At 41.3% G+C, this 14,679-nt stretch overlaps 1 protein-coding gene across 1 annotated transcript in view; it reads left to right on the top strand.

Annotated features, from left to right (window-relative positions):
* Positions 1-1,155: 1,155 nt before the first annotated feature.
* BAIAP2L1 (BAR/IMD domain containing adaptor protein 2 like 1) overlaps positions 1,156-14,679 on the top strand; it is a 35,399-nt gene continuing 21,875 nt past the window's right edge. Inside the window, exons 1-3 of the mRNA XM_002196828.6 lie at positions 1,156-1,438; positions 9,491-9,566; positions 12,304-12,390. Of these exons, the coding sequence (XP_002196864.2) occupies positions 1,388-1,438; positions 9,491-9,566; positions 12,304-12,390 (214 nt within the window). The 5' untranslated portion in view covers positions 1,156-1,387. The remainder of the gene's footprint in view (positions 1,439-9,490; positions 9,567-12,303; positions 12,391-14,679) is intronic.

Raw genomic sequence — 14,679 nt, 5'->3', positions numbered from 1 at the left:
TTGTACAAGCAAACAGGGCTTAGAGGGAACATCACTTGTAGGCTTGGGCCCAGAACAATCCATTATGGCCATAGGATAACATTATAAATTAAACTAAAAAGCAATTAACACCATACATACCATAAGTCTGTAAAGACCTCACCTGAGAGTATGGAGTCCAAAAATCCCCTTTCTGCCCTGCATTTTATCTGCATTCAAGAGAACAATTTAAGTGCCCGCTTTTCCCCCAAATGGTAAATTGTAATTTTAATTCTAAAGGCACCTCCATGTGCTCAAAAACATTTCTGCAGCTCTCGAAACCCCATAGCAACTTCCTCCCTCACCAGAGTCCAATATCTAAGATTCTGATCCAAGTCCAGTTTTTTATTGCTGCCATAAAGTGAGGGAAACAAAGGGAAAGACAGCGACCAAGAGAAGGACAGGCAGCGTGTGAGGAGGGTGATTACACCTCACACACTCGATACCCAGCACCATAACCTAGTTTCAAATACCCAATGTTATAAAATTCCCACAAAGCCCTTCAAGATAGTGCCAGTTTCACTTTATCAGGAAGATATTCTAACTGGCATACTTTAATCTCACAATCTGGACAATTTACAGTCCACAAAAATTTACAGCTTCTCGCAGCCTTCTTCACCACCCCTCTCCACGAAGGACTTGTAAGTCAGCTCAGAGAGGAAAGATGACTGAGGGCAGTGTTTTATTGGGTGTGTATTTAAAACAAACAGAAAACTTCAGCGCGTAGCAGGAAGTTCGGGCAGTGCACTAGACCAGGACTCGGGAGAAAAAAAATGTGTGTCCATTCCTGAGGGGGTTTCAGAAATGGGGATCTCCCCCCGCCGCTCTGGAAGGAAGCAGGGTGACTGCACCGCACCGCACTACCATCACCGGGGCTAAACTAATTCATCCTGCCTAATTAATTCCTACAGAGCCCTCACTTAATTGCTGGGTGGAAAAGTTTACCTCCGACTTCGCGGGGCACTTAGAGCAGAGCTGCCTCCGGAGAGAACTTCCTTCCACACAGCGGGGCGGGGGGAGCGGGGAGGAGGAGGATGGAGGATGGGGGATGGAGGATGAGGATGGGGATGGAGGCGGCGCTCGGAGCGGGCGGTGGCTCAGGTAGGGGCGGTCCGAGCGCTCCGCCCGCCCGTGCCGAGCCGAGCCGAGCCGAGCCGAGCCGTGCCGAGCGCGGCGATGCGAGCCCGGCCCGGCCCTCCCCGCCCGCCGAGCCAGTCCTGCCGCGTCGGGAGCGGCGGCGCGCAGGGCCCGCCCCGGCGGCGCTGCCCGGCCGGTTCCGCGAGTTTTTGACAGTTCGGGCACCGGACCGGGGCTGCCGCGGCGCTGGGGCCGGGGCGCTCCGCAGGACAGAGGTCTCCCCGCCGGCACCATGTCCCGGGACCCCGAGGAGGTGAACAAGCTGACGGAGAACACGTACAAAGTGAGTGCGGAGCGGGGAGGGGCTGCCCGCCGCCACCTTTGCCCCGGGGGCCGCGGAAACGCAGCAAACTTTTATCTTCCTTTTCTCTTTACTTTCTTTTCTCTCTCTCTCTCTTTTTTTTTTTTTTTTTTTTTTTTTTTGGTCTGTTTTCTCTTATTTTCTTGTTTTAGTGGGGTTTTTTTCCCTTCTCCTGTTTTCCCCGCCCGGGCAGGGATCCCGCCCGCCCCGCTGTGTCCGTCCGGCCGCTCCCCCGGGCGGGCACGGCCGCGGCACCCCCGGGACACGGCGGCTTCCAGACCGATTTCTGCCTCTCCAGCAGGCTCGGTTCAACAGCCAGCCCTGATTCCCTTGGTGTGTTTTGGTGATAAGGCGGTTTGGAGATCCTGGTGGTTGTGGTCCTCTGCTTGAACCGTTCCTTCATACGGGCCAGAGCCTGAAAATGGCTTAGCGCTTCAGTTGTTTGCCAGCGTCCCAAGCTGATAATCAGATTTATGACGGTGCACCCTAGCACTGCCTCAAAGTACCGACTGCTGTGGGTAGTTTAATTCATGTTGGGAGGTTTTAAACTTTCCAAAAGCCTTGTTATTTGTAGAACTTAAAATATTTTGTTTATGAACACCAGGCATTTGTTCTGAACTCTTTCTCCCTATAAACACACTCTTTCCAAAACACAGCAATTCTAATTGGGAAAAATTCCCTTGAGAATCATACTTCTGGTTGGGTAGTGAAGTAATCATAGTAGTATCTGTAGTCCTCATTCTGTACAGTGTGTTGTACCAGAGAAAGCACTCAAATTTGCATGATTGAATGCATTTGCAAATTTCACTTACAGCTGCACTGCACTTGTAGCTTTGAGCCCTGAGGAAAGCTTTCTGTTGGATTGTTCTATTTCACTATTTACTAAATTTTTATGGTTTATTATCAAATGTTTTCATATTTCTGAAGATGTTGTGATCAGTATTTAAAGGTTTCCAAAAACATTTACAATGAGTAAATTTTGCTGTTACTTTTGTTGTTCTTCAACACACATTTAAGTCAACTTTACCCCTCCCTTTAAGTAGTCCAGTTATACTGGGGTCATGTTGTATTTGCTGCTTACTTTCTTTGGACTTAGATAGCAAATTCATGCAAAATTAATGAAAAAAATGAGATTATCTGGGTATAAATTTTGTCCTCTAGAACTAGAGCAGATAATCTTAAATAGTCTGGTGCTTTTTGGTATCAGTTACGTTTGTGGCAAGGCCATAAGCAAACATAAATTCCTCTCTCAGAAGAGCACCCTGTAAATACAGGCTCACAGAGGAGAAACCTGGGAAGTTGACTGTTCAGGGCTGTGCCAGCAAAGGAATGCTCTGCTCTGTCTATTGACTTCCAGAATGCAGTCAAAACAGTTTAACAGAGGAGAGGGGAGAAGATCTCCTGTGTGTTTCAATGGATATAATTTAAAATAGGCTTTAAAGGAATAGAGACCTCTAAATAGCAAAACCTTCCCTGTTATTCACTACTTGTTTCCTGGGAAAGTTTGCATTTTAGTTTTGTTTTCTCAACTAATTCAAAGGGATCTTTAAGATCGAAATAACCAGGAAAACCACAAAGGAATACAAAGTTAATGTTGACATTGTGATGAAATGTCTACTCTGTAGGTATTTTGAGAGGTCTGGCATGTTGCATCACATAGCTCGTACTCACAGGCCTGGAAACCCTCCTGCCCTGCCCTCATTAAAAATTGAAACTTTATCCAGATAAGGTATAAAGGCTGCTTCAGATAGAGAATGGATTCGGGGTCCACTTTAAAGCAGTTACTTCTCCATCAAAGTTGAAATCTTGAAAGCAGTTGGGTACCCTTTAGGGGCAGAGAGCAGGAGCCTGTGTATTCAGCACTGGCTGGGACTGAAATCACAGCTGTCCCATGTAAAACAAATGAACACCTCTTTGTGCCTGTGTGGAGAGTGTGCTCTCCTTTGTTCAGCAGTGCTCCTGGCACTTTTGCCCTTGCCTGTGCCATCCCAGCAGGGCACTGCCTGAAACACCGTGCTGGGATGGGTAAAACCCAGAGCACTGCTTGTGCTTCTCCTGCCTGTGGGAAGAAAGGCTTGGTCGGGTGGAAAACCAGGGCAGTGCAGTGATGACATCTGTGCTGCAGGACCAAATACAGGCTTACGACTTCTCAAAAAAAATCAAGTTTTGGGTGACCTGGAAAAATAATAAAAAATTAAATTGAATACCTTGCTGGCCTGCTATTTTTGTGGGGGTGGGGGAGTGTTGTGTGATTTTTTTTTTCTTTCTTACAGTGCTAATCCATTGGATTTATTAAATACATAGTAACCTTGTTATACAAAGCTTCAAAATATATTTACAGAAGTCATCAGGTGGCTGAGTAATGCCATTTTATTTTTATCTTGTTCTTCCTTTCTTCTGGCAACAACACCAGAAAATGAATACCTCAATGTTTTTCAGCTAACCTGACTAAATAAACAGCATAATTCACAAATGTGTGTGCACACACAAAAACCAGGGTTGACATTTACCCTTTATGTAAGATCCGAAGAATCACTTTAATGCATGATAGGAATGGCACGTGCACAATGAAGCCCAAGGGTGTGGGAGCCTATGACTAAAGCCCCACAGCCTCCCTTCTGCCAAGGAACTGCTGAGAGGTTCCCTGGTATGACACTGCCCTGCCCTGGCAGCTCCCTGTGGGGATGTGGGGCAGTGTGGGGGGACACTGTGGGACACAGATGGTCACTCGGTCACCCCAGCAAAGTGGTTGTGTCCCTGCAGCCTGCACAGGTTTTCCGCTGTAAGTGGGGAAAACTGCTTGGCATCCGGCTGTGACACACAGAGTGCAGGGGAAAGGGGACAGGAAAGTGCTGAGGTACAGACCTGCCCTTCTGCCTGGGTGGGCCAAGGGCTGGGCAGGCAGCTCAGAGTGTTCCTGTGGGGTGAGGCTTCCAGAGCTCTTGGTATTGGCATGATTTGTCTTGCTCATCTTGGATTTAAGATAGATCTCTCTGTATTCAGGTGAATCTTACCCAAAAATTTTGATTACCAAACAAAGCACAATTTAAAAAAACCCAAAACACAGCCCTACTAAAAAAAAAAAAACCTTTGCACTCCCCAGAGACATTAAGAATTATTTCAATAGGCTATACACAGAATTAGATCTGATAAATTCAGTTTAAAGTCCTAAATTCTATGTTTCTGTATTTTAAAAAAACTCACAAATTATATTAAGCTACTGGATTTATGTATCAAACTTCAAATTCACCTGTGGTCCCGGCACAAGCTGCAGTCAGGCTGTTGCTTTGCATCCCTGCATTATAAATCTAACTTGGGGGAAGAGGAGCCTTTGGGAGTTTGTATAAAATCCAGTTCTCCCTCAGTACAAATTATTTCTTCTGCCCTTATTTAGAGTTATGCCTACTTGAGGTCTATCCTTGGGCATGTGTTCATACCTGAAAAGGTTTGTATTTGAAACACATTGATGGATGATGTATTAATGTTTCTCTTAAACAAGAAATGTTCCATCAAGACGACTAATAATTAGTCATAAGAAATAGTCTTTTTGAATAAACACTGGCATCTTGATTTAGTCTTTTCCATTCTGTTAAACCAGTTTTAAAATAACATTAAGCTAACATACAAATGAGATATCTTAGCATGAGATGTGCTGAGGGCTCAACTCTGCCCTTCTGAAAATTGTATTATGGATCTCAGGAGCTAAAGGAGATGAAATGCACTAATGTATAAAATGCTTCAAGTACAGTAGAGCACAGTATTATTTCTTTTTTGTACACCTTTTGAATCTTCTCAGGGCGGGGGTCTCAGACATAGTGTGGTCACAGTAGAGACTTAAAACATTTGCTCATTTTCAATTTGAGAAATAACAATTTAAAATAAATCACTAGTAGCTATGCAGAGCTTAGCTATGAAGAGATACACTGATGGCAATAAGAGTGATGGTAGACATCAAGATCTACTTTTCTCTGGTAGTTTTCTAATTTCAGAATTCTATCCAATTACATTGTTATTCACTCTTGCAAGATTGCCTGCAGGATGTAAACTTGAAACTGCAGGGAGTCTATGCATTGTTTAGTTGTGTTCATACCTGCTGAGCTATTGTTCAGTGAGGTGTGTCTTTAAGTAAAAAGCAAAGCTGAGCATTTACAGGAAGGCACTTTTACAATGGCTGTCATTTGGTTTGAAGATTAGCCTTGTTTATGTGACTATCAGGAACTGTGGAAGATTTAATACCCGTACACAACAAGTGTAAATTCAGGGCTTCTTCCTCTTCAGCCAGCTCCATGCTACCAGGCTGGATAACTCACACTGGTTTCGTGTGGTGAAAGGAACACAGCAACTCTTATAACAGATTCTCTGAGGATTTAATGACTCAAACCACCAGAATAGGTTTCTCTTATGCTTTTTTCCCTTGGAAGGTCGCTTTTGCCAGTTCTAAAGGTCTCTGCATAAAAGATGTTTCCAGTTGCCTGTTTTGTAAATGTTTCCCTTTATTTCCATTCATCCTAAATAATAGAAAGCTGTAGGATCTGATCATGTGCCTCCTCTTCTCGTTAATTATTCTGTTCATGAGAGGTAGTGTGTCACTGGAATATAGGACACACGATTGACAATTAGGAGGCCCTGTTTGTGTGCCTCACTGTACAGGCAAATGATGTGTTGTGAACCACTTTATCCCTCCCAAGCTCTCTCTCTCTTTATGATGTTTATTTGGATTAAGACAAAGGTTTTATTTGCATGTCCTTGTACACCAAGGCAGATAAAAATACTGTTATTTTCTGAGACTTTTGACAATTTTAAGTTCATTGTTCTCCTGATCAGAAATTTTTCTTTGTTCCTCTGTCCTCCTTTTTGAGAAGTTTTGAGATCTGACTATTGTATGACTTGAAATTTTGCACTGGTGTTCAGTCTCAGTCATTTTTGTGACCTTTTCTTTGGACTAAAAGTAAGAGAAGCTATAGAACCGTAAGACATGGTAAGAAAAAGTAACTGTACAAATTGATTGGAGTTGCACTTATCCCCTATAACTTCTGAAGCTGAATAAAATACTACAATGATTTTAATTTATCTGAAATGTCTTGGTAATATCAAATCTCTAGCTCATTCTGCCTGTGACAGTTTCCCTTTTTGATAGATACTTCTCCTGGAGTTCAAAGGCAGCCAGTGGTTACCTGTGGTTAACTGTATAGAAAGACCACTAGAAGCATGGCCAGGTTTTTTGTTTGCTTTGAGAACCTTGTCTTCAGTAGAAAGGTAAAAGATCACATATTATGCTTTCTTCCTAATGCATGAAAGGGAAATAATCTGAGAATTATTTCATCAGGTCATCTGGGAGACACGGCAGGGGCGTCAGGGAGAGTTAAGTTTTTCTGTTGAGCACAAACCCTTGATTGAGTTGAGCCTTGCCCAGTGCTGGGAGGATCAGCTGATACCCATAAAGCAAACTGTGAAACCAGGACTCCAAAGGGGAATTTCCATGGCCGAGGTTTTTGCCGTTTCTCGGGCGTTCACGTCCAGGGACTGGTTCTAACAATCAACCACTGTGGCCTGAAACCCTTCCAGAGGCTGCCTGGGCTGCTGGAGAAAAGATCCATTAGTTGTGCTCCTTCCAGCTGCTGCAGGCACTGGCTCTAAGTTGTTTCTTCCCCTTTCCCAGTGGTTTTTCACGTACCTGGAGCAGAAGTGCTGTCCTGGAGCTCTCCCTCCGAGTCCCCTGTGTGCCACTGGAGCTGCTGTGTCTCCAGAGCGTGATCTGTGTCTGCTGTACACAAGTACCTGCTCTGGGTCAGGAGGTCCAGTGAAAAACAAGAGCTGTGGGAGCTGGCTTCAGAGAGGGGAGCATTAAGGATGATTTTATTTGGGTTTGTTCACTTCTTCCTGAATGAAAACAACTGAACAAGTGCAGTCACTGGTTTGAAAACTGAATTAGAAGATGTCAGGAAAACTGGAATCTTTACTCCTGAATGCTTAAGACAGTCATTCCAAAAATCAGTACTTCAAGGCCAATAATTATCATGTTCTTCTTAGAATTTTGGGGTAGGTAGCAATAAGGGGATCACTGTTTTACTCTGTAATTTTTTGTTTTGAGGAACAGGGTTAGCATAGGCAGAATCTTCCAAGATTATTTTCAGTATAGAGTGGCAATTCAAGATGATATTGAGACTCTTATGTGCCATGGACACACCCTATCATGGTACATCTTTTTTTTCCCATATCCTTGAACATACAGGACTCTTTATCCTGAAACAATCCCCTAATTCATATTTGTTTTTTTTCCTTGTGATTCACTGACTCCATGTAAGTCAACAGACACCGTCTTTAGTACACAGCTGGGAAGAAATAGCAAAAACTTGGAATAGGAAGAAACAACTTGCTCCTTGGAACAAGTGTCTCACAGTCAGAGTGCCTCAGCAAGGAGGAGAGCAACAACCACAGCAGCAACACTGGCAGCAGCAAATTCCAGAGCTGGGCCAGGAGGAGGGATGTTCCCAGACACCAGAGCCTGAATATCCATTCTGTTAAGTTGTTAGAATAGCCCTTGGCATTGTTGGCTCCACCTGAAACACGCTTTCCCAAATGATTTCTGGATGTGGTTTGTGAGTTAGCACAAATCAAGGGCCTGGGGACAATAGCTGGTTTGTTTGCAGTGATTGCATTTGGGTGGGTGAGAGTTTAATGGGACAGACCAGAAAACAATCCCAGTTGCTTTTAATGTGTACACAAAGGCAGTGAAGCCAGGTATTGTTCTGTGGCTGCTCGTGATACAATTTATGCTATACTAGTATTGGAATCTAATAGTTTCATATACTTTTAAAATATCTATATTTTTATTCAGTATGACTGTTAAAGTATTATTGGACTTAATCCTTCACTTTTTATGTTCAGCAGAATCCAGATATAGTGCTGTCTTTGAAAAGTAATAGAATTCTGTCTGCATGGCCTTGCCTGAAAATCAGACAAATGTGACATATTGCTGTTCTTTTTGGGTCCACCTGTGTACTAAACATAAATATTTTCATTCTGCTAATAGTACAACAGACAAAAGCTTGTTAGTATTTCACTTGTCTTGAGTCTTGTGTTTCTTGTAAACATAAAGCATCTGTTTTGAATTCCTTGAACTTGACAGTTCTGCTGTGTGAACAGTAGTGAGTGGTGTCATAAAAGTATTGTCATAAAAATAGTAGGAATAACGGAATGGTATCTACAGGAATCTCATTATCTTCTTTTCATGACAGTATAATTTCACAGAGTAATGTCATAGCCATAGTTTTGTAAGGGGAAAGGAGGTCCAGAATCTGCAGGTTGTAGAATTTGCTAGGAATGAGAGCAGTCCTGCCTGGAGCTGCTGGATTTCAGATTCTGGTTGTTTCAGCCAGTAATTGTATTTGACAGTGAAAGCAGCTGCAGTGGATTTTTTTCCCCTTCTATTTAAATAAGGTCATCATTTTCATTTTCTTTCTGAAAAAACATGGCTTTGCACAAATTTCAAACAAACAAAAAGAACAGCAAAAAATCCCCAAATGGCTAATTTCCCTAAATGCATCTATAACACAGAAACCACAAAGAATATGAACTAGAGATCTGGTGAAATTTTGCTTTTATTTTCTAGCTTTTTTTTTTTTTTTTTAATTTAGAACTCAAGTCTTGAACCATTGTCAGAAAGTTGTTTGAATTTATAAAACAATTAGTGGATAAAAGTTTTTCTCTCATTCCAACATCACCTACCATAAAAGATGGTCTTGCATAAACTTTGATCACACACTTGATATCCTTTTGTATTATAAACAGCCAGACTCCTTTTAACCCCCTGTTCCAATAGTTTAACTTTTTTTCCCATTTGTTGATCTTAATGGCTCAGTTTCTTCTCCCTTCCATCCTTTGTTTTCCTGTGTCTCCCAAATCTTCCAATTTTCATCCATCCATGGACTTCTCAGTCGTGAACTAAGCCTGAGTGACAGACACTGTGATTAATACTCACATCCACTGTGGAATTATCTTGGTTATAACACAAATTTTGTTTTCTTGCACTAGAATGTTATGGAACAGTTCAATCCCGGACTGAGGAATTTAATAAATCTGGGGAAGAATTATGAAAAAGCTGTTAATGGTAAGTTTTCCAATTGCTACATTTAGAAGGAATGTTTAATTCTCATTGAAATATACATATTGGATATGAGGGTTGTGTATATAAGCTTAATTCCCTAGTTGAACTTTGGACGGGTTTAATTAAGAGGGAAAAAAAACCCCAACTAACAAGCACAAATTTACAAATATATATGCTTCTTTCCAGTCTTTTGGGGTTTTTCCACTGTTCTGGAGAAGTTGCATTTAGGCACAGAGCTCCTGCAAATAAACTGAAAGTAGGTTTAAGTAACCTACATTAGAATAATAAGTGAAAAAAACCAAAGTTGTGTAAATTAGGTGGGTTTTTTTCTCTGAAAATACCTTCCAGAGATATTTCACGTTCTTAGATCTGTTCCTGCTCACCTACACACGTCACTACTTAACCAGCCCTGAGTACAGAACAATGTGAATTAGTTCAAGCTGCAGGAGTGGATTGATTTGTTGTTGTTGTTGTCCATACTAATCCCGATGCTATCTTTTTCATTGAGTCAAAATTAGAATGAATTTGAATCTAAGGACCAGTCTCTCAAAGATTTTAGACTGTAATTGCCTGCTTCCATTACTGACTTCATAGAAACAATCTAAGTAGGGCTTTCCAGGACTGGGCTCCAGACTCCCAGAGCCTGCACTGTGGGACCTGGCAGAGCCTGCTCCATTTCCCCATGCAGACCTGTCAAACTGCTTGATACCATATTAAAGCCATGTAAAATCTCTCTCATTTTGCCTCACTCAAGCCTGTGGCACATCAGTCCTCTGAGAAACGGGATCCTGCAGAAGTAGTGCTTAGCCAAACAGACATTGAAATCTCTCTTCATGCAAATTTTAGACCTGGCTTGAGAAAAAGATAAAACCAAAACCTGCTGGAGATGAAAATAGATGGAAATGTTGACTTAATTGTGGCAGTGCCTAACTTGATGGATTAATATGTGGTTACCTAGTACCTGACCTTAGGAATTGCAGGTAGTACCAGAAGGAATAACAAGTGTTTTTATAATAATTTGAAATATTTCTATACCAGTTTCTGAGGGTTCTGCTTTTACACACTTTGCTGTTGATGTGTTACATTTTGGTTTTTGTTACATTTGCCTTCAAGCCTAGCTAATAAGGCATATCTAGCATGAATGCTTAATTTCAAATGAATATTTACAGTGTTGCAACAACTGTTGCAAAGTCATCTTTGGACTCTCATAAATTGGTAATCTTTTCACCATCAGTTCTGAGTGGTGTAAATAGATCTGTAACAAGAGTAAATACTCTGTTGCTAATCAAACACTTTGCAGCTTTCCAAAAAAGTTGGAGTATGCTGACAAAGAACATAAAACTTACAAGAACTCCAGATATGTTTATAATGTATTTTTCTACACAAAGGACAAAAGGTCAAAAAACCTTTCCTTTCTGTAGAAATAATACATATTCCATAGTACTGGTGAAGGGACTATCCAGGCAGGGTTCTTGATTTAGCTTGGTTAGCACAGGGAAAATCACACATTTCCTTCCTTTTTAAGTGATTGTATTAGGAGAAAAGAGTGACTTGGGGCTGTCTTGAGAAAACACAGATAGGAAGAGTTGGACTGGCATCAAATCCTTTTGTGCAGGTGGCACACTGCTTCACCAGTAGCACCACTATAATCTTCTGCTCAAAAATTTTGAATACAGAGCACCTATGAGACAGATTAGACAGAAATCACCTTTTCTAATGCAACAGAGCCTCAAAAAGAATCTTTATTTGATTTGGAAAATTTTCAGTCTTCTCAATGAATATACTGTTATGCAACCAAAGATATCACCTTACTAGTAAAAACTAAAAAATACAGACCTGTAATTGGCAATTGTATTCCTCTCAGGAAAAAAAAAAGCATTCTAAAGTCAACAGTGAGGCTCTGCTTAACTTTCACTTTAGGTCAAGAATGTACTACTACAAAAAAATTATGACAAATAACTCCAGTAAGTTACTGTTCACATTAAAGCTTGCCAGTTTGTCCTTGTTATTTGTTTTCTTTGTGGTATGTAGATTAGTTCTAGGCACTGAAGATGCAAGGCAGCCACTGTGGATCTATTCCCTGTGTAAGGTATTTCCCCACTGGCCTCCCTGCAGCTTCAATCCCAATGTTTCTGTGTTCATTCCAGAGAAACTGGCTTTGCTGTTTAAATCAGCCCTAACCAGGAAATTATTAACTGGGGATAACTGAAACTTCGTGGTATATATTATTGGTTCCTGTACCAGCTATCTTTAGAGGGAAAGGATGATTTGTTTTTGAGGGGCTCCACATGTCCCTGGTGTCCAGTTGCATTTCCCAGGTCCCTGCTCTGGCTGGTCGTCACAAGAGACCTCAGCATGTTTAGGAAGTTTGGGATTGCAGCTTGGGCTTTTCCAGCAGTTTTCTCTGTACCAAGGAACTTTGCTGTGCCCTGACCAATGGCTTATGGCTGAGCCTTCCCACTAGATGCTGATTTCCTCTGGGTATGCACGGTGGTTGGAGCTAAATAAAGGCTGAAACTTCATTCATGTATTCTGGAGTTCTGCCTTTGTTTCCTGGTTTCACAGATCAGCAGGGAGCACAGGGACTTTCATAACCTTCTCTGACAGAAGGAGTTCCTTGTTGCCATATACCCCTCTCATACTCTGTGCTCTGGATGACAAGACTTCATAGGATCATACATTAATAAAAATTGAAGATCTGATTTTTTTTAACAGTTGTGTTTTTTTCACTCACCCCCAGTTATGGTAATGGCTGGAAGAGCATATTATGATAGCCTTGCAAAGATTGGGGACATATCAGCAGATTCTCCAGTTTCTAAAGAATTAGGTAAGTGAAAACACATTTTTTAAATTACTCCAAAGTATAACCTTTATTTTTGCTTTCCTGTTGGCAGCTCACAGAGCAAATGTGAAGTAGATAAGGATCAGTTAAAGTATGTTCTACTTTTATATAACACAGATGGAAGGGATTAGATGCCTTTAAGGCATATTATTTCTCAAGACTCTTAACAATGTTTTGACAAATTTAGCTCTTTTTTTCCCCTCCTTTGGTGAATATATCTTCATATGCATTCAAAATATGTATTTTTAAGCTCATATAATTCTAAAGTAAGTACCAATAAAACATGTATCTTGATTTTTAATGTAGAGGTGAAGGTTGAAATACTTTTGCAACAGAATATTGCTATGAGAAGTCCTCATGTACAACAGAAGTTCTAAATGAAAACAATTTTCTGGTTGAGTGTCATTGTGAAGGGCTCAGTTTTACTTCACTACTTTTGATCAAGTGTATCACTAAAAGTTCTCAGGTGCATTTATATTTATTTTCTACTTGAGCTTTTGAAAGAGAAACTGTAGACTCAAAGACAGATTAATTTTACATTAATATAAATCCACTTCAAGTTCTGTACTCTCTGAAAATAATTTCTGAATATTTGAAAGACCAGCAGCAGCACTTGACCTTGACAACTTCACTTCTGTAGGCTGAGCAGCATAATTGCAACACTGGGCAAGGGAGAACAAAGTATTTGCAATATTTCTGACAAAATATTCTCATGTCACTGCAAAGCAAAGAACTGCGACCTATACTGCAAAAAAATAAACATTTGTTTAATGCTTTCATTTGCTGTTTGACAAAAATAACTTGATTATGTGTCTTGCCTCTGAACTTTTGATTTTGGGCAATGTAGGACCGTTCCCGTGATGTAACTTGCATCTCCTCCTGTATCTCACCATAGTTGGTTAATTCAGGTGATTACCATGGATGGGTTTAATAATTTTTTTTCATAGTTCTGGAGAAGTAGAATTGAGGGGACAGGCCCCTGTTGAAAGGTGGGCACTGGCTGCTGTGTGGCTGCCTGCATTTTTATGGGTTGCTCTGACAGCTCTTGTGGGTGAGCGCTGAGGGCCGGGAGTGTGGAACAGCAAACAGGGCAGAGCAAACAGCAGCGCCTCTGTTTGCTTTGCAGGCTGTTTACAGAAAGCAGAGCTGCTGCTGTCAAACTATAGAACAGTTAAAAGAAATGGCTGTGCAGGGTCTTATGAAATAGCAGAAAATGCACAATTACAGTTTTTGCAATCATGCAGTTGGATGCATGGAAGCTACTGATCTATGACTTGTCGCTGTGAGACATTGTCTGCTTATTTGGAAATATTATTATTATTGGGTAATCTTCTGCTGACTTTTGAAAACAGCTGGTTTTCCCTATTATTTGGGACAATACAGAATTGTGATTGAAAATGTATTTTTGTTTAACTATGAATTCCATCCTGCAATTATAAATCTTTTTCAAGATATACCATACTGAGAAAACATGGCCTTCCCCTCTGCTTTCTGTTCACCTTCTGCTTCCACTTTACTGCAGAAAAATCTATTCTTCTTAAGGCAAACAACAACCCTGGATTTCTTCCAGCATACTCTCTGATGGAATACTTAATTTAGAGATAAGGAAAGTCAATGAATGCTGGAAAAGGCAGGATAATGTGGTTAGAAGTCTGTGACAGATAATTTGCATTTTCAAGAAAAAGTCTTACAAGTTCTGAAGCTGAGCTACAATATTAGACTATTTACCAAAGAAATATGATATACCCAGGTGTCTCTAAAAGTATGTGCTTGAAAAGAAAAGTATTTACTGTACACTTTGGTGTTTTAATAATATTGCAGTGCATGCTGAGCAGTATGGGGTGCATAGGGACAGATCAAACTTTGCCCTTTCTAACTCCAGGGGAGCTGCTGCAGCCCCCTGTGCAATTCTCACCCGGGAGTTCCTTTAGACTTGCCCAAGCACAAGTGGTTGACCACTAGCAGCTCTGTCATGCATAATACTTATGTTATCTCTGCCAAATTAGAGGTGGTTTCACAGTTCAAACCCAAACCTGCTGGGTGACCTAGAGCCTATTCACTGCCAATGTGATGTAAAGATTGGTATCAAACCACAGCCAATCCTTCCTCCCCACGAGGAAACACAGAATGTGGCTTCTGAGATGAGACAGCAAAAGGGACAGCAGCCCCACAGCAGGAGACAAACAGAAACAGAACAGAAAAACGGAGATTTTTTTGAAGCAGAGGGTGGAAAGCAGAGAGGCTGGAGAAGTCATGGGGAAAAAAATCAAGGAA

Source organism: Taeniopygia guttata, chromosome 14 (genome assembly GCF_048771995.1).
Source record: "Taeniopygia guttata chromosome 14, bTaeGut7.mat, whole genome shotgun sequence".
Taxonomy (NCBI): Eukaryota; Metazoa; Chordata; class Aves; order Passeriformes; family Estrildidae; genus Taeniopygia; species Taeniopygia guttata.
Note: the sequence above shows the minus strand (reverse complement) of the source record. Positions and strands in the feature narration are given on the sequence as shown.